Source organism: Microcebus murinus, chromosome 8 (genome assembly GCF_040939455.1).
Source record: "Microcebus murinus isolate Inina chromosome 8, M.murinus_Inina_mat1.0, whole genome shotgun sequence".
NCBI lineage: Eukaryota > Metazoa > Chordata > Mammalia > Primates > Cheirogaleidae > Microcebus > Microcebus murinus.
In genome coordinates, this window is record NC_134111.1 from 39,531,537 (window position 1) to 39,549,974 (window position 18,438).

Here is an 18,438-nt window from a genome sequence, read left to right on the forward strand (position 1 = left end):
TGAAATAATGTCTTTTGCAGCAACTTGGATGGAATTAGAGGCCATTATCCTAAGTGATGTAACTTGGGAACAGAAAATAAATGTCACACATTCTCATTTATAAGTGGGACCAAAACTATGTCTATACAGTGCACACAGAGTGGTATAATGGATGTTGGAAACTCAAAAGGAGTGAGGGTAGGAAAAGATGAGGGATGAAAAATTGGGTACAATGTAAACTATTCAGGTGATGGGCATACACTAAAAGCCCAGACTTTACCATGATACGATATACACATGTAATGTAATCTAACTTGTACCCCTTAAATCTATTTAAAAAAAAAAAAGAGGCGATTCCACTGCTAAAAACAAAAAGCTCAAAAACAATTGCTTTATTTATAATTTCTATTAAAGTTACCTATGTGATTAACCAATCATCTCTCTCCATTGGACTGTAAACCTCTACATGACACGGATTATGTTTTATATAGCTTTGTGCCTCCTGTAGTGCCTACCATACAGTAGGTAGTAAAAAAAATGTATTGAAAGTTTTTGCTTCCATGTACTGCCATGGGTCGATAGCTACATTCTGAAATCTGTAAGCACTGAAATAGCACTTTTGTTCTCATCAGAATATAGACATTTGGAAATGTTAAAACATAGACTTTTGAAAAGTTCAAGAAGGTTTATTGAACACATAAATGTACAATGTACTGTGGTAGTTAATGTAACAGAAATGGAGAAGCAAAAGAATAGTCTAAAGGTAGACTATCAAGAATTTCTGGTAACACAAAATTCAAGGAAGGAAGTTTAAAGGAGAAGAAAGTGATCACAAATTTTAAACATGAACAATGTTAGAAAAGGAATGAGGATTACAATAAAGATCTTAGATTTAAACAAGTTTCTTCCAGGGGTACTGTCAGGATGGATGCTTGTTTCAACAGTTAAAGAATAAACCACATAGTAAGAAGTTTGACAATAGGAAGAAAGAAAAATGGAGCAACAGCTATAAAGGATAATACAGGTGAAGCTCTTTGTCCAGTAAATAATAAAAAAATAGCTTATGTTTTATGTCAGAAAGAGTGGCAAAGGAAAAATCAAGGGCAGTGAGGATGTTTATCCCTGAAAGGGACATTATGAATTCAAAAGAAATGGGAAATCAAGGTTTTACAATGTTTATCAATAAAAGAGACTTGATTATGGAAGCACAAAATATAATGAAGAAGTAACAGGGTTTTTAAAAATACAGTTTTGTATTTAATGCTTTGTAATAGATTAAGAGTTCCTACCTTCACCACTCTCCATGCCTTCTACAAAAATCCCCCCACACTGGGGAAGAATCCAGTATCGTCGTCTGTAACGATCCTGGCCGAACATCATCGAACGTAAAGAGTGAGAAGCATCAAAGAGCTTCCTTCTGTACTGACTCTGTTGCTGTAAATGGTACATATAATTATGTTATGGATGTTAAGTGCTTTAAAAATTAAAAGGAACTTTATAGTTACTATGCCTTTAGAATACACAAATTTCACTACTGAGATAAGACAGCAAAAGGGCTAAATTACATTCCTGACTTCAATTACAGTAACATTTATAAAGATAGAAATTATTTTGATACAATTGCAATATGTTTGTTGCCGTGGATTAAAAGGATAAGTTTTATTTTATCAGGATCTTACAATAAAACATGTTTTATACTTGATAATAATAATATAATCAGTATTGTACTATATCAAAGCAAACTGGCTCAATTCTATTGATTATAGTACATAACAAATAATATTTATATTTGTAATTGACAAAACCTGTATTTACTTATATTTATACTCATGCTGTAAACTTAGACAACACATGACAAAGTTTGGGGATAGATCTGTGATAAATCTAACATTTATACAACACATAGGCATCTCATAATACTTATACAAATTCATTTTTTTCTTTATGAAAGCTCATCTTAAACTTCACTAATGCTACTGGAAATTTAGTTTTTAATGAGAAGTACATAAATATGTACAGTTTATAAATCCAATGCAAATAAAATCCACAAATATAAAAATGTAAAATAAAACCTAAGATGCTAAAACTATTACCATGAAATTCATGGGAAGTTTTTTTTTTTTGAGACAGAGTCTCGCTTTGTTGCCCAAGCTAGAGTGAGTGCCGTGGCATCAGCCTAGCTCACAGCAACCTCAAACTCTTGGGCTCAAGTAATCCTACTGCCTCAGCCTCCCGAGTAGCTGGGACTATAGGCATGCGCCACTATGCCCAGCTTATTTTTTCTATATATATATTAGTTGGCCAATTAATTTCTTTCTATTTATAGTAGAGACGGGGTCTCACTCTTACTCAGGCTGGTTTCAAACTCCTGACCTTGAGCAATCCGACTGCCTCGGCCTCTCAGGATTACAAGCATGAGCCACTATGCCCGGCCCATCTGAATTTTTTGAGTAATTAATTTCAAGAAATAAAACTATGTCTGTATTGAAACTCTGTATTTATATGAAGAGCTGAAAAATACAGAATGTTTTTCCACGGGCTCTAATTAAGTTCAATATCATGTGTTAAGAGGCAGGCCTTTAACTTTGGCATTAAACTTTTAAGGTTTAATCGTGAGAATATTTCTGGAGCTCTTCATTTTAGTTAGTAACAAAAAGCTTGTTTTTATTTAGCGGTCAGAAAAAAAAACTAATGCCCCATACAATGCAGATTTTTAAAACACTACAAAAAATGCAAACATTAATCTGAAAAGTGCTTACTTTACTCAGTTTTTCAATCTGTTTTTCTAGCTCTTCAACACTTGCTGCTTGGTCGCCTTCATCCTATACATAAGAAAATACAGTATCATTTATCTGTTTTTCTGATTTATTTATTCAATCAATCAGTAAGTATTTAATGAATATCTCCTATATGTAAAGTAGTAGGAGAGGTACTGAAGAAACAAATAAGACCCAGTTCTTCTCTATAAGCTAATAATGTGGTAAGGAGACACAAAACATTACACTGAAAAAAAAAAAAAACAACCTAAATAGTAGGAAGCTATAAGGACTTCAAAAGACATAGAGATTAAATAAAAACCATGGAGTTCAGGGAAGGGTGAGATTACTTTTAGTGGAAATCTATACTAAGAGAGGTTATATGGATGAAGTTATATTTTAATTAGCTACTAAAGAATAGTTAGAAATTTATTTTTTATATTTTTTAACCTCCTACAATGCACAAGAATGGTTAGAAATTTATCAATATGAGGAAAGAGGATAGGGCATTCCATAAAGAGTTGGATATATCTTGACATGAAAGGTGCATAAGGAGAGGTAAGGTAGGAGATGAGGCAAGATGAGTTTTGGGCTAGATTGTGAAGAGCTGTAAATGCTTGACAATGAAAAATAATATGATCCTCTGAGGGAGGTTAAATATCAGAACTCTGCTTTACAAAATTAATATGGCAACAGTTGTAAGATGGCTTGGAGCAGAGAAATGAGCAAAACCAGCTAATAAATAGATTGCTGTAATGATTCAAGAGAGAGAGGAGACATGGGCCTTATTAGGGTAAGAGAAAGAAAAATGGAAAAAAGCAAATGGATGGAAGAGGATATTACGTAGGTATAGAACTGTTAAGTCCTGGTAACTTATGAATTTGAGGCAAGGAGGTGTGAGGGAGATGATGGAAGGAGCAAATTATGATGTTAAGGTTTTAAATCTAGAAGACTGCAAAAAATATTGCTACCATTAACTGAACGGGCCATTTTTAGAGTAAAGAAGGTATATTTTGAACACATTTTGCTATTAGAATACAAATAATCCCAAGTATACATAGCACTAATTTCATAAATAGAAAGTTTGTATGTGATTACATATACTATTTCATTCTGAAATATGGAAATAGAAAAACTACCCCCAAATTACATGTTTTAGAGGGAAACCATGAATAGAGTACACGGTCTTCTTTTAATCTTAGCTGCACTACTTGATACATGCAAATTACTTAACTTTTCTAAGACTATTCCCTTATCTGTAAATTGGTGATAACATCTGTAACATTGAATTTTTGTGAGGACTAATAAAAATATCTGAAAGCAACAGAGTCCCTTCTTTAATAAGAAGATGCAGGCACAGCTCAGTTTTTAAAAAAACAGAAGTTGTTTTTGATATTTACTTTCTGTAGGCACTTTTTTTTTTTTTTTGAGACAGAGTCTCGCCTTGTTGCCTAGGCTAGAGTGAGTGCCTTGGCATCAGCCTAGCTCACAGCAACCTCAAACTCCTGGGCTCAAGCGATCCTGCTGCCTCAGCCTCCTGAGTAGCTGGGACTACAGGCATGCGCCACCATGCCCGGCTAATTTTTCCTATATATATGTTAGTTGGCCAATTAATTTCTTTCTATTTATAGTAGAGATGGGGTCTCACTCTTGCTCAGGCTGGTTTCGAACTCCTGACCTCGAGCAATCCGCCCGCCTTGGCCTCCCAGAGTGCTAGGATTACAGGCGTGAGCGACCGCCCCGGCCCTATAGGCACTTTTAAAAAGCCATATTGCCACCAACCATTTGTGAATATTTATTCTAGACCAGTATGGCTATCTACGCAATAAAATGAAATGAAAAGAAGTCCCCAACAGTGCTATTGTTATCTATCATTTATCCACTCCTTATCCAAATTTAGGAGACCAAGTTAGGAAGGTGTTTAGGTATATTATTGGTGCTAACAGTAACATAAATTCTATTTGGGATTAAAAGAAACCTTAAAAGATAATAGGCTCAACAAAAATTAAATCTTGACTCTCAAACATATATTTATATATTGATTTCAAAGTGATATTTTGATCAGCAGGGCAAATGTTTGATAATCTGCTTATAAAAAATATACTTCAATCAATAAATATTTGAAGACATCAAATATTTGAAATAGCCAGATAACAGCCAAATAAATTAACAGTCATTTTTAAGACTCTTACAATGAGAAAGAAATAAAATGTCTACTAAGGTTTTATTTAAAAGAGTTTTGGCTAATAGCACTTAGAATTTTCAGAGTATAAAAGAACTTAGAAGACCAGAGAGAAAGGCAGCAGCAACAACAATAAAACTAAGAACACAGCATCTATCCCTGCCATGGTTCCCCACAGTTTCTCAATCAAAAAATAAGGCCATTATATGTCCCTATGTGTCAGAGTTTAATCGTCCACAAAACCTCTTATATGCCAACTTGTGAAGTTAAAGCTCATATAGGTCCTCAACACGAATTTAAGTATTAAAGGAAGACTCCATGTGTTGAAGGAATGAAGTCTGAGGAGAGGGAATCATCTTTGAGACAAAGGTCTATGACTTAGTCAAGGGCAGCATCTTCTAACTGAAAGTATCATATGGGTCTCAATGGAAAACTCTGCAATTACTCCTTTAGGGAATTTAACCACCACCAATACTCTACCTACAACTTAATCAAGAAGATAAACCTATTTTTTGAGAGCCAATGTGCCTATTTATGAATCAGATTCATTAAGTAGTCATTATACAGGTAATTGGTAAGTGTCTGCCAGCTCTTTATTATAAAGAATAATGCAAATCACTTATAAGAAATGTTCATTTGGCTTCTTAGGTCCCAAAATATTTATTAGTTTTAAAAGTTTTAAAATTGTTTCCTCACATTCATAACAAAATATACCTTTGCCAATGAAATCCTACAATCTATTAAACTCTATAATTCAATACTCATAAAAAAGTAAAATACTAAGAAATATTAATGATGATTTCAAATAGTATATGTATAAAGAATAAAATGTATGGTGTGTTAAGTCTCTGTTTAAAAAAAGCCAGGTAAAACAAATCATTTCTATAAATAAATTCTAGTTTAGTTGGATAACTACCCAGTGGAATACACTGAAAACCCAATATAGAGCTGTCAAATTTATGAGAGTTAACACTTTAAAACAATTTATAATATTATTAAGTGCCAAAAGGGTATACTAATTCTGTGAAAAGGTGATTAATTTTGGTGAGAAAGGGTTAATTCTTGCTATGGAAACAGCATCACTTGCAAATGAAACAGACTGCTTATTAATGGTATCTTTTGTTTGGGTAATTATAATTCTGATGCCTAAATTATATACCCTTCATATTATTTGTCATAGGATGAATGTATTAATATATGATCCAGTAGTTTCCAAAGTACAGCATTATGAAATAATTTATTTCTGCAAGGAAATCTCAACATAGTCTCATTTTTAGATTGGTATTCATAAAAGTCGTAAAGTAAATTCACTGCAATGAAGTCTTGGATATGACACCAAAAGCATAGGAAATAAAAGCAAAAATAGACAAGTGGTACTATATCACACTAAAAAGCTTCTGCACAGCATAGGAAATAATTAACAAACTGAAAAGGCAACCTATAGAATGAGACAAAATATCTGCAAACCATATATATTTGATAAGGGGTTAATATCCAAAATATATAAGGAACTCTTGCAACTCCATAAAAAACTAGGTAACCCGGTTAAAAAATGGGCAAAGAACCCAAATAGACAGTTCTCTAGTGAAGATATATAAATGGCGAAGAGGTGTATGAAAGTGTATTTAATAACACTAAATAGGGAAATGAAAACCAAAACCACGCTGATCTATCATCTCACACCTGTTAGGATGGCTAAAGGAATAACAAAGAAGAAAGGAAGAAAAGAAGAGAAGAGAAGAGAATCCCCCTGTGCAACCTCATCTACCTCATGATCTTAAACTATCATCTATGTGCTAATAACTTTCAGATATGTATTTCTAAGACTGAACTCTTCAGGTTCCTAAATTCAACCGACTGCTGAACTTCAGCACAGGTACCTCAAACTCCACATGTTCAAAAATAAAACTATCATGATTTTGTGTCTTTAATTATCTGTTCCCTTATCTACCACTACCCCAATTTTTCATTTACTGTGTTAATGGCAACAATAATAGCAAGCCTGATAGCTAGAAATCACTCCTACCCTTCCACCAAACCTACAAAGTTCATCTTCAAATCCTGCCTGTTCTTCCTCCTAAATATTTATTACATTCTTTCCTTCTTCATCCCAACTATCATCGCTCTAGTTTCTTCCCCTCACAACTCACTTAAACTATTACAACACCTCTTGACTGATCTTCACACCTCTAATGTTGCCCTGCCCCATTTCTATCTTCCACAAAGCCGCCAAAGTGAGCCACTCAATCAAGTCTGACCATGTTATTCCCTGCTTCTTATAACCCTGCAATGGTTTCCTATTACCAAAAAAGCATAAAATCCTAGTTCATTGTTATGTATAAGACTCTTCAGTAACAGTGAGGCACTTGTAATTCCCTTAAAACATGTGGTTTCATGTTTCTGTGTCCTTGCTCATGCCATTCCCTCTGCCTGGCATACTCTTCCCTGGATTTTTCCCCAGGTTAACATTTGACCCAGTTTGTAGCCTCAGCTATTGGGTCCTGAAACCCTTTGTGGGAATTTATTCCATCAAAAGTCTAAATGCCTTTCCTTTGAACCTGCCTAGTCCATTGCAAACACTCCTCTCAAAGCAGTTAAAACATTAACATATCACATCTTCTTTTTGTAAACCTTCCTCAGTAACACTGTAAATTGAGAGGGGACTTTCAGTGTTTTATTCATCCTTGATTAAGAGTGCCTAGAACTAGAAAAATATAACTGGTGTTTGTTTGAGAAATATATCATTATCACTAAACCTGACAACACTTTTAAAGGCATGAAGCATTGTACGAATGTAACACAGTATGTTAATAGAATTAGAGAGAACATCTGAAATTAAGAACCTGCACAGCTCTTTGGAGAGAATTCTCAAGTAATTATATACAAAAAAACACTAACTTCTTTTATTAAGTCTAAGCACTTTTTATGTATAGGCATTCTATCTAATATTTACAGAACCACAAAAAACTTTATAAGATAAATATTATAATCATTTTTCAGATAAGAAACTGAGGCAAGTAAATGTCAAAACTGAATTCAAATCCAAATCCATTTGACTCCAAATTCTGTTTTTTAATATGTTATGCAGTTTTTGTTAAGTCTTCAAATCAACCTAAATTTGATTACCTCATCTTCACAAATATCAGTCTTCTTTCCTTTTTTGTCTTCTTTATCTTCTTCATCCTCATCATCTTCATCAGCTTGGTCATCACTATCATCATCATCATCATCATCATAATCACTGTCTCCTCCCTTCCTTCTTCTTTTGCGTCCTGGAGTGGGTGTGCCCAAGGGATGCTGCTCTTCTCCAAGATCAATGCCACTTGAAGTGTCTCTTTTGCCCGTTTTCTTAGCATGAATGATTCTGAGCCTTTAAATATTATAAAAAATGATGATATGGAATAAAATCCTTCTCTATATACTTTTTAAAAACTAAAACATGAGTTTTAGTATTTTTTTATGATAAGCAATATATCAATGGCAATAAAACTTAGCATTAAGGAAACTTAAGAAATGTGTTTCCATAAATTACAGAATATATTAACTTTCAAGAGTTATTCTGGATATCTCTTTGGAATTAGAACACATTTAAAAATACTATGAAAGCTGAAAAGATGAATTCTAAAAATGGCCAAGTGATAATTTCAGATCCTATGCTATCTGACTGAATAAATTTCAATCCAAATTACTGTAAAGAAACTATACTCTTACCATAGAAGTTGAGTAATTTTAGCATGAGATTTCCTTGCAGGAATATAATTTAGTCTTAATGTTGAATAAGTTTATTTAGACTATGTAAAACATTTTAATTAGAAAGCAATTTTAAAAAGCGGTAGTTCCAAACAGATTCTATTTATGATAAAAGTGACATGATAGCAACAACAATCTTAGAAAATGTGATTGCTTGACTTCTTTGAAAGAAAAGGAGAAAATGATTTTCTTCTAAGTATGAAGATATAAGCTCAATGAATTTCATTATATCTTTTGCCCATTGCAAATTCTGGCCCAGAGTTTTATTAATTTCATACACCATCCTAATTAAGTACTATCTTTTCTTTAGATAATTAAAGTTTAAATCCTATCTTTACAATTCATTTTCTTTTTTTTCTTTTTTTCTTTTTTTGAGACAGAGTCTCGATTTGTTGCCCAGGCTAGAGTGAGTGCCGTGGCATCAGCCTAGCTCACAGCAACCTCAAACTCCTGGGCTCAAGCAATCCTGCTGCCTCAGCCTCCTGACTAGCTGGGACTACAGGCATGCGCCACCATGCCTGGCTAATTTTTCCTATATATTAGTTGGCCAATTAATTTCTTTCTATTTATAGTAGAGACAGGGTCTTGCTCTTGCTCAGGCTGGTTTTGAACTCCTGACATGGAGCAATCCGCCCGCCTCGGCCTCCCAGAGTGCTAGGATTATAGGCGTGAGCTACTGCGCCCGGCCTGCAATTCGTTTTCTTTACTGGGAACTTATACAAAAGAAAAACAGTAGTTTAATTTTAATAAAACAGGACTTACTTGCGGAGTTTACCTTCCACCACCCATTTATCTCTCCTCAAGTTTGACATATAATCGATGTTCTTGTCAATTTCACTGCCAATGTAAAAATTTATTAAAAGATATAAATTAATCCATTTATGCAATGCATTATTTTGGAATGCAAACTAATGCATTTTTGGTAAGTAAAAATGATACAATTGTGTGTGTGTATATATACATATTGTATGTGTTTGCATATGTATGCACATATTGTTGAAAAGTGATAATTTCTTCATTGGATACAACATTAGTATTAGAAAATTCACTTTGGTTTCTAACTTAAACCATGAAAAAACTATCCACCAATTGCCTTAGAAAGATAACATTCCAAGTTTTGCATACATTTAAGATGTGATATTTCCATCAAAAGAGGAAATCAGAACATATTAATACATGGATACTTATGTAGGTGCACATATATACATATGTACATGTAAAATCTGAGTGTGTGTATATAAATGTCCAAACAAATTAAGAATATTATGATATCTAGTGATAGCAATAAGTCAAAGAGGGGTACTTTTTTCTTCTAAGGTAAAAACCACAGTGTACCATTTACATTGAATTTGTATGTGCGTTTGAGTGTGATCAACAATTGCTACTCAGCATTACTATTTGTTGCCACGCTCATGCTTAATGAAATTATTCTTTCATGAAATTGTAAAACTTAAGTATAATTATACTCTTTGGGATGATAGTCAATGAATAGCAAAAACAAATGAAAAATTATATAGTATCACAGCTAAGATATGGACAAAAAACATATAATATCTAGTAATGGTAGAAATGCTTGGCTTTGAATAGTCAGACTGATCCTTTTTTCTAGAAAGGTAAAGGACTAAAAGTAATATAATTAAAATTTGTAAAACAACAAATAGCAAGGATAAGATAAACATGAATTTGTTCACAAACCTTGAAAGACTATGGTACAGGTTGGTATTAGTATTAATATTTCACTAGTAACAAGTACTAGAGTAGAGGACTTACTTTGACTCTTTTTTTTGAGACAGAGTCTCGCTTTGTTGCCCAGGCTAGAGTGAGTGCCGTGGCGTCAGCCTACCTCACAGCAACCTCAATCTCCTGGGCTCAAGCAATCCTGCTGCCTCAGCCTCCCGAGTAACTGGGACTACAGGCATGTGCCACCAAGCCCAGCCAATTTTTTTTTTCTATATTAGTTGGCCAATTAATTTCTTTCTATTTATAGTAGAGACGGGGTCTTGCTCTTGCTCAGGCTGGTTTTGAACTCCTGACCTCGAGCAATCCGCCTGCCTCAGCCTCCCAGAGTGCTAGGATTACAGGCGTGAGCCACAGTGCCCGGCCTTACTTTGACTCTTAAATGAGATTAAGTTTTTTTTTTTGTTTTTTTTTTTTTTGAGACAGAGTCTCCCTTTGTTGTCCAGGCTAGAGTGAGTGCCGTGGCGTCAGCCTAGCTCACAGCAACCTCAAACTCCTGGGCTCGAGCGATCCTTCTGCCTCAGCCTCCCGAGTAGCTGGGACTACAGGCATGCGCCACCATGCCCGGCTAATTTTTTATATATATATCAATTGGCCAATTAATTTCTTTCTATTTATAGTAGAGACGGGGTCTCGCTCTTGCTCAGGCTGGTTTTGAACTCCTGACCTCGAGCAATCCGCCTGCCTCAGCCTCCCAGAGTGCTAGGATTACAGGCGTGAGCCACAGTGCCCGGCCTTACTTTGACTCTTAAATGAGATTAAGTTTTTTTTTTTTTTGAGACAGAGTCTCCCTTTGTTGTCCAGGCTAGAGTGAGTGCCGTGGCGTCAGCCTAGCTCACAGCAACCTCAAACTCCTGGGCTCGAGCGATCCTTCTGCCTCAGCCTCCCGAGTAGCTGGGACTACAGGCATGCGCCACCATGCCCGGCTAATTTTTTATATATATATCAATTGGCCAATTAATTTCTTTCTATTTATAGTAGAGACGGGGTCTCGCTCTTGCTCAGGCTGGTTTTGAACTCCTGACCTTGAGCAATCCGCCCGCCTCGGCCTCCCAAGAGCTAGGATTACAGGCGTGAGCCACAGCGCCCGGCCTTGAGATTAAGTATTTTTTAAAAAAGTACAAATTAATATACTGATAAACTAATAATCTGGGGTTATATTTGCATATAACGAAACAAATTATGGCTGGATAGTTCTATCAATGGCTACTAAAGATAATCAGGACGTCATCTGACTCAAAAGATGTCAAGGAAAGAAAAATTCTGGATCCTTATGATGGTGCTAAATTCTGGCACCATAGCAAGAAAAAATATTAAAAATTTCTAGTATATAAAGAATTAATAAAATTATTAAACAAAACAGGTGACAAAGACTACAGGTTACATATATACAGTATGATCCAATTTTTTTCCCAATAGACCACAAAGAAATTACATTAATGTTATGATTAGTGGCCATCTCTAAATGGTATAATTTTAATTTTCTTTGTGTTAGTCTGTAACTTCCAAATTTTATATAATCAATTTGTAATACTTTGTGATCAGACAAAATCAAAACAGAAAAGAATAACAGGAAAGTCTAGGTATATTCTTACCTCACCACACTCTTGCTGCATGCCAATTCATTGATCAGGAAAGCCAGGACTGAGGCTTTCTGTGCTGGAGTATGAGCCTGAAAAGCTTTGGTCTTTAGGCTTTCAGTAAGCTCAGTTTGTCCACAGTGGGCTTCCATAAAAATCTGCAAAATCTCGGAAACATTGTCTCGATTCACGCCAACATTCAGTAAATGTTCTCCAAGAGCTGTTTTGGCCTATAAAAATTTGGCATTTTTATCAGTATTGATCACAGCCATTCAGAACATAAAAACAGTAAGATTAAAAATACGTGTATTACATGTTCTAGATATTACTGAAAAGGGCTTTATTCACTTTTTTTTTTTTTTTTTGAGATAGAGTCTTGCTCTGTTGCCTGGCCAGAATTCAGTAGTGTCATGATAGCTTACTGCAACCTCAAACTCCTGGGCTCAAGGAATCCTCCTGCCTCAGCCTCCTGAGTAGTTGGGACTACAAGCGTGTGCCACCACACCCAGCTAAAACTTAATTCACATTTTTGATGAAGTAGACATAAAAATAGGCAATAGATGATAGACAAATATTCAAGTACTTGTATCTTTCTATTCCCTCTCTAAACCATTGGTTTAATGTCATGCAGGAAGAAGAGTATGTATACTTATGGGTAGCAGAAGTTTTAAATAATCTATCAAGCCTTCTCTGACTATAGAAACTATCTCAAGCTTTTCTCCAGATTTATCTAGACATTTTATTAGTCATGGAAGAGTGGTGAGGTTTAAAAGCATTATTATTGTGCTTTCTAGCTTTTCAGTCTCATAGGTTTCACTGCTTGGTAAACTGAATGAATATGGATATGGAGGAAAAACTAACAGGTCCATCTGGAAGCTTCTCTCTCTATGATATTACCTAGAAGAGCAAAGCTAACTGGAATGTGTATCTTAACTGGAACGAACTTATTGAATATCCATTGAACAGCACAGAGTCTTAAAATCCTGGTCTGTAGGTACCCTGATTAGCCTCAGTTATGTGCAGTGATTGAGAGAAAACAAAATATAATTTCAGGAGGCACAAAGAAATTCTAACTGCCTTGTGAATAATGAATTCTCTGTTTTTGATGAATATCATTTGGGTATTGCCTTAAATCAACTTAGTCTTTGCCTATAGCTATAGGAAGAAAGAGTAATTTGAGAATGGTTTATATTCCTTAAGGTTTATAACCAGGTTTCTCTGTACCAAATATTAATACAACTTGATACAAGTCTACATTTAACTTTGTGAGACATTACGTGAAAAATTAGATGCTTCTACACAATCTTCTGCTAATTTGCTAAAAGCTAGCTATTGATGCACTAATAGTACAAATTTCAAAAAATTTTTTATATATATATTTTTTACCTTGTATCCTGTAATTAGACCTGGATCACATACAGCAGCTGAGAGGAGCCTCACAAGCAAGTCTTGTACTTCACCCATGCTGTCCCCTATATTTAGCAATCCCTCTTGAAGAACACTCAGGTTTGGAACATCAATATTCACATCAAAGCCCAAAACTTTACCAAAGTTTCGTAAGAACTGCACCACCATGAGACAGTCTGAAAATGTACTTCCAGAGAGAACAAGTCCTGGAATACGAGGCAACTCTGGCAAAGGCTGAAAATAAAAGAATATATAAATAAAACAAAAAAAAATCTCAAAAAATTTAAAAGACACGATTTTGTATCGTTTGAAAGAAAAAAAACTGCTATCTTTTTTCTAGAGTATTGTACCAGTGGTTTTCCCTTGGGATGGTAAATTCCTTGGAGGTATTTCTGTAACCTCCAGGGTACTAACCATAGTAACTTGAACACAAATAACCATCAGTCAATTTTTGGTTGAATTTAATATGAACTGAGATCTCTGTAAGAGAGACACTAATTTTAATTAATTTACATACTGATAAAACATGGATTATATCACTGGAGCAAAAATTAAATAGCAAGAAATAAGTATTTCAAAAGTACTTTATCAAGGACATATGTAGTAGGGGCTTATGTGTCAGATTTCTTCTAATGATGGAGACATTTAAAATTCAATTAAAATTCACAGAAGCTTTACTTTTTTGGTAGCTCAAAAACTAACAGCAGGCATCATGAGCTCTCTGGCAGGCTATATATGGCTAATAAATGCAGATAAATTCCTAGGTCCACATGACCAGAACCCATGACCCTGAACATAAACCCACATTTAATGCAACTTTAGGTTTCCCTATATTTAGCAAAACATTAATATAAGTTTCAGTATTAAAATTAGAAAGCTGTCTCTGTTGCTACTTCTCAAATATGCTTACATGTTAACATTTTAATGACTAAATTGTAGTACCAGTTGTCATAGACATTTTAAAAATTCAATAAATAGGTAATCTAAATTAAATTATTAAAAATTAAATTAATTAAAAATCTAGGCCGGGCGCTGTGGCTCACGCCTGTAATCCTAGCTCTTGGGAGGCCGAGGCGGGCAGATTGCTCAAGGTCAGGAGTTCAAAACCAGCCTGAGCAAGAGCGAGACCCTGTTTCTACTATAAATAGAAAGAAATTAATTGGCCAACTGATATATATATAAAAAATTAGCCGGGCATGGTGGCGCATGCCTGTAGTCCCAGCTACCCGGGAGGCTGAGGCAGAAGGATCACTCGAGCCCAGGAGTTTGAGGTTGCTGTGAGCTAGGCTGACGCCACGGCACTCACTCTAGCCTGGGCAACAAAGCGAGACTCTGTCTCAAAAAAAAAAAAAAAAAAAAAAAAAATCTAAATTAAATTAAAAATATTTTTGTCTATGAATGTGATTTAAAAAAAAGTACTTTCAATTTTAATTGGAAGAAAGTGACTTATAAATATTTCTATTATCTGAATTGGTGGTCCCTTGTTCAAAAATATTCCTCCACCCTGTATTTACTAAAGTAACTAAGCAAAGATTTTTTTCCATCAATATTGAGTAGAAAATCAAAACTATGGATAATAGCTGATGCCATACAAATCTTTTACATTCCACTTGAAAATCAGTTAATTCAAAGTCTCCCTTTTTCTCAAACCATATAAGACATATGTATTTCTATATAATTCTAAAACTTCATGTAATAAATCTAATAAATGTATAGCTTTAAATGGACTTACGTATTTGATATAGTGCATATGAATTTATTTATTTTTTGAGACAGAGTCTCGCTTTGTTGCCCAAGCTAGAGTGCTGTGGCATCAGCCTAGCTCACAGCAACCTCAAACTCCTGGGCTCAAGCAATCCTACTGCCTCAGCCTCCCGAGTAGTTGGGACTACAGGCATGCGCCACCATGCCCGGCTAATTTTTTCTATATATATTAGTTGGCCAATTAATTTCTTTCTATTTTTAGTAGAGACGGGGTCTCGCTCTTGCTCAGGCTGGTTTTGAACTCCTGACCTCCAGCAATCCGCCCGCCTTGGCCTCTCAGAGTGCTAGGATTATAGGCATGAGCCACCGCACCCCGGCCAGTGCATATGAATTTAAATAAAAAGAAAAGATGCAAGAAAAATAAAGCTCACTTAGGATTTAAAAAACTTGCTCACTATGAACTTATTAAATATGTTAATTAATTTATATACCTATTCTCTGTTTAAGGAAATTTAAGCATCCAAACGACTAGAACTAGTATGTATTCTTTCATCTTTATGTAGAAGCATTTATGCTAAGTAAGTAAATAGAATATTAATATAATTCAATCCCCACTAGGGTACTAAAAGTTTAAGCACTTTAGAAAAGAACTTATATAAATTAAGAGACAATCATTTTTGTGTATCAGATGATTATGACATATAAGTTAATAGAGATGTTACTGACCAAGTATAATGATATATTATAGGACAGTATTATAGAGATGATATGCATTATTGATGTAATATAATTTTCTGGAAGTACCATCTTCTTTACTATAGTCAAAACATAATTGATTTCTACTCAAAAGTACATGAAATCATGTCAGTTGCCAAGATCTTTGCAATCTCTGTAAATTTCTACTTTTATGTATTTTAGCAATAATACTTGTCTGTGAAGCACCATGCAAGAGAAAACATATGAGATGCTTTGGTTAGACATAGTTTCTTAGCTTCTAGGATGACAAACATAATGGACTCTAAAGTTTAACAAATGGGGGCTTGAATCTAAATTGCCATTTATTTGTTGTATAATCTTGGGCAAATTCCTTAACCTCTTTGTGTCTCAGTTTTCTTATCTGTAAATGGGAATAAATACCAATTCTACAGGACTGTGTTGAGGATTAGAATTCATATAAGTGCTTTGCACAGTGCCTGCCATATAGTAAACATGCTTGGTAAAGACTGGCTACCATTACTAAAGCATTGAAGGTGCTTATAGATTATAAATTCTAATTTATTTAAACATATATGGGGAAATAGGGAGAAGTCAGATCTTTCTATGCCTGAATACCTGGAAAGGACCAAAAGAAACATGAAAATCCTATCTACTTCTATCACTCTTCTTTGTAGATTTCTGCAGTATTTCTACTTAAATTTAAAATGTGTGGAGTGTTCCACTTACATATTAAGAATTGCCATTATCAGCATAGCTGATAATGAGCTCCAGAGAGGTTCATTGGTAGAGAAGTAAATAGATCTAAACTTGGAATTTCATTGCTCTAGTTAAAAATGAGAGGCTTTCACAATGGCAGCTCTGGCAAAGGAATCAGGTGAGAAAACGGGAAATATTAAACTTATTAATGAAATGGCTTACATGCTGTATAAATTACCTTTTGGTCTGCTAAGCACATGTCTTCATTAGGCTTCTTTAGCTCCTTTGCCATTTCTAATTCTAATCTTCTTTGCTCTAGTTTACGCTCTTTATTTAATCTTTTCTCATCACGTTTTTCTTGCTTCAATCGTTCTTTTTCCTTAAAAAGAAAATCATGCCCACATATTCTCCTTAATCATTATACATGTTTGAAAACACTAGTTAAAACTGATTAAAATGTTATTATTTCCATGAACAGAATTCTCTTAGGAAGTTTACAAATAAACTTAGAATTACATAGAAACAATGACTTATTTTGCTTTTCACTGTTTTTACTCTTTGAATTTAAAAAAATTTTATGACTGTATATTTAATATTAGATTAAACCCAGACTATTCTATTATTCAAAATTTGTTCAATCCTTTGCCAAATTATGAGAATAAAATACTTATTAATAAGAGAAGGCACATAGGCAACCACATATTTATAAAATAAAGTTAACTAGTATTAACAAAAGTTTTTGTGTGTCTCCAGGAAGCAAAGGAGGATTTACAGCAGGAAGGTGGAAGCAACATGTTTGAATTTTTAGAAAAACAGTTCTTTCAAAGCAAAAGCTAGTCTTAAGATTGTACCAGTGGTGAAAGAAAAATATTATTCATCACCATAAACAACACTCAAGAGAATGCAAAATGGGTTCTGAAGGCACTTGCAAAAACATTCAAAAATGTTTGGCAATGGCTACAATATGGAAATAATCCTCTTGTCTCCCTGTTAGAGGGAATGACTTTCTATAAGAAGAGATTTTCTATTATAATACAATTACCATTACTTTATTGTCATAATCTCAAATAAAATTCTCATTTATTTAGAGGAGAAAATAGAATCATCAAGTAATTCTACCTATTACCTCACACATCCTATATACTGCTGATGGGCTTACTTTTGTAAGGATGATCATATCTCTTCCTTGATTAAAAATCTTGTAATTTTCCACCAAAATAAGGTCCAAGTCCTTACTTCTGTATTTGACTCTCTTCTATTCTAACCTTATCACTTATTTTTATATTCTATGTAGATGTAGAATTTGCTATTCCTGATGAACGCTTGTTTCCTTATCTCCTTATATTGGTTCACTCCATTTAAGAAGTTCATTACTCCCATCTTTTTTTTTTTTTTTTTTAATTATTTTTTGAGCCAGGGTCTCACTCTGTTGCCCAGGCTGGAGTACAGTGGCAAGAAAACAGCTCGCTATAACCTTCAACTCTTGGGCTCAAATGATCCTTTTGCCTCTGCCTTCCAAGAAGCTAGTACTATAGGCATGGGCCACCATGCCCAGCTAACTGTTTTATCTTTTGTAGAGATGGGGTCTTGCTATATTGCCCAGGCTAGTCTTGAATTCCTGGCCTCAAGTGATCCTCCTGATTCAGCCTTCCAAAATGCTGTGATTATAGGCATGAACAACCACACCCAGACCCTATTACAAATTTCTATTTATTGTCATAGCTCTTAACTATAATTTTAACATAATACTTATTGCTTTCTATATTATGTAGCCAGAGGGAAAGAATACTGTGTTTAAAAATTTCTAGAAGTCTCAAGAATAAGGGCAGTTTGTAGGTTGAGTAGTTGTTGACTATTATGATAGAGAGCCCGAGGCCATATCACGAGGGCCTTTTTATATGAAATGCACAAATTAACTTGTTCATTTTTA

General features: G+C 34.5%; 1 protein-coding gene across 23 annotated transcripts in view; it reads right to left on the reverse strand.

Annotated features, from left to right (window-relative positions):
• Positions 1 to 18,438, reverse strand: part of BAZ2B (bromodomain adjacent to zinc finger domain 2B) — a 248,145-nt gene that overhangs the window by 34,497 nt on the left and 195,210 nt on the right. For all 23 annotated transcript variants that reach the window (XM_012745219.3, XM_020288473.2, XM_076005575.1 and 20 more), the window contains 7 exons: positions 16,747 to 16,887; positions 13,371 to 13,625; positions 12,000 to 12,214; positions 9,430 to 9,504; positions 8,044 to 8,287; positions 2,739 to 2,801; positions 1,269 to 1,413 (listed from right to left, as the gene is read on the reverse strand). In XM_012745219.3, coding sequence (XP_012600673.2) covers positions 1,269 to 1,413; positions 2,739 to 2,801; positions 8,044 to 8,287; positions 9,430 to 9,504; positions 12,000 to 12,214; positions 13,371 to 13,625; positions 16,747 to 16,887 — 1,138 coding nt within the window. The remainder of the gene's footprint in view (positions 1 to 1,268; positions 1,414 to 2,738; positions 2,802 to 8,043; positions 8,288 to 9,429; positions 9,505 to 11,999; positions 12,215 to 13,370; positions 13,626 to 16,746; positions 16,888 to 18,438) is intronic.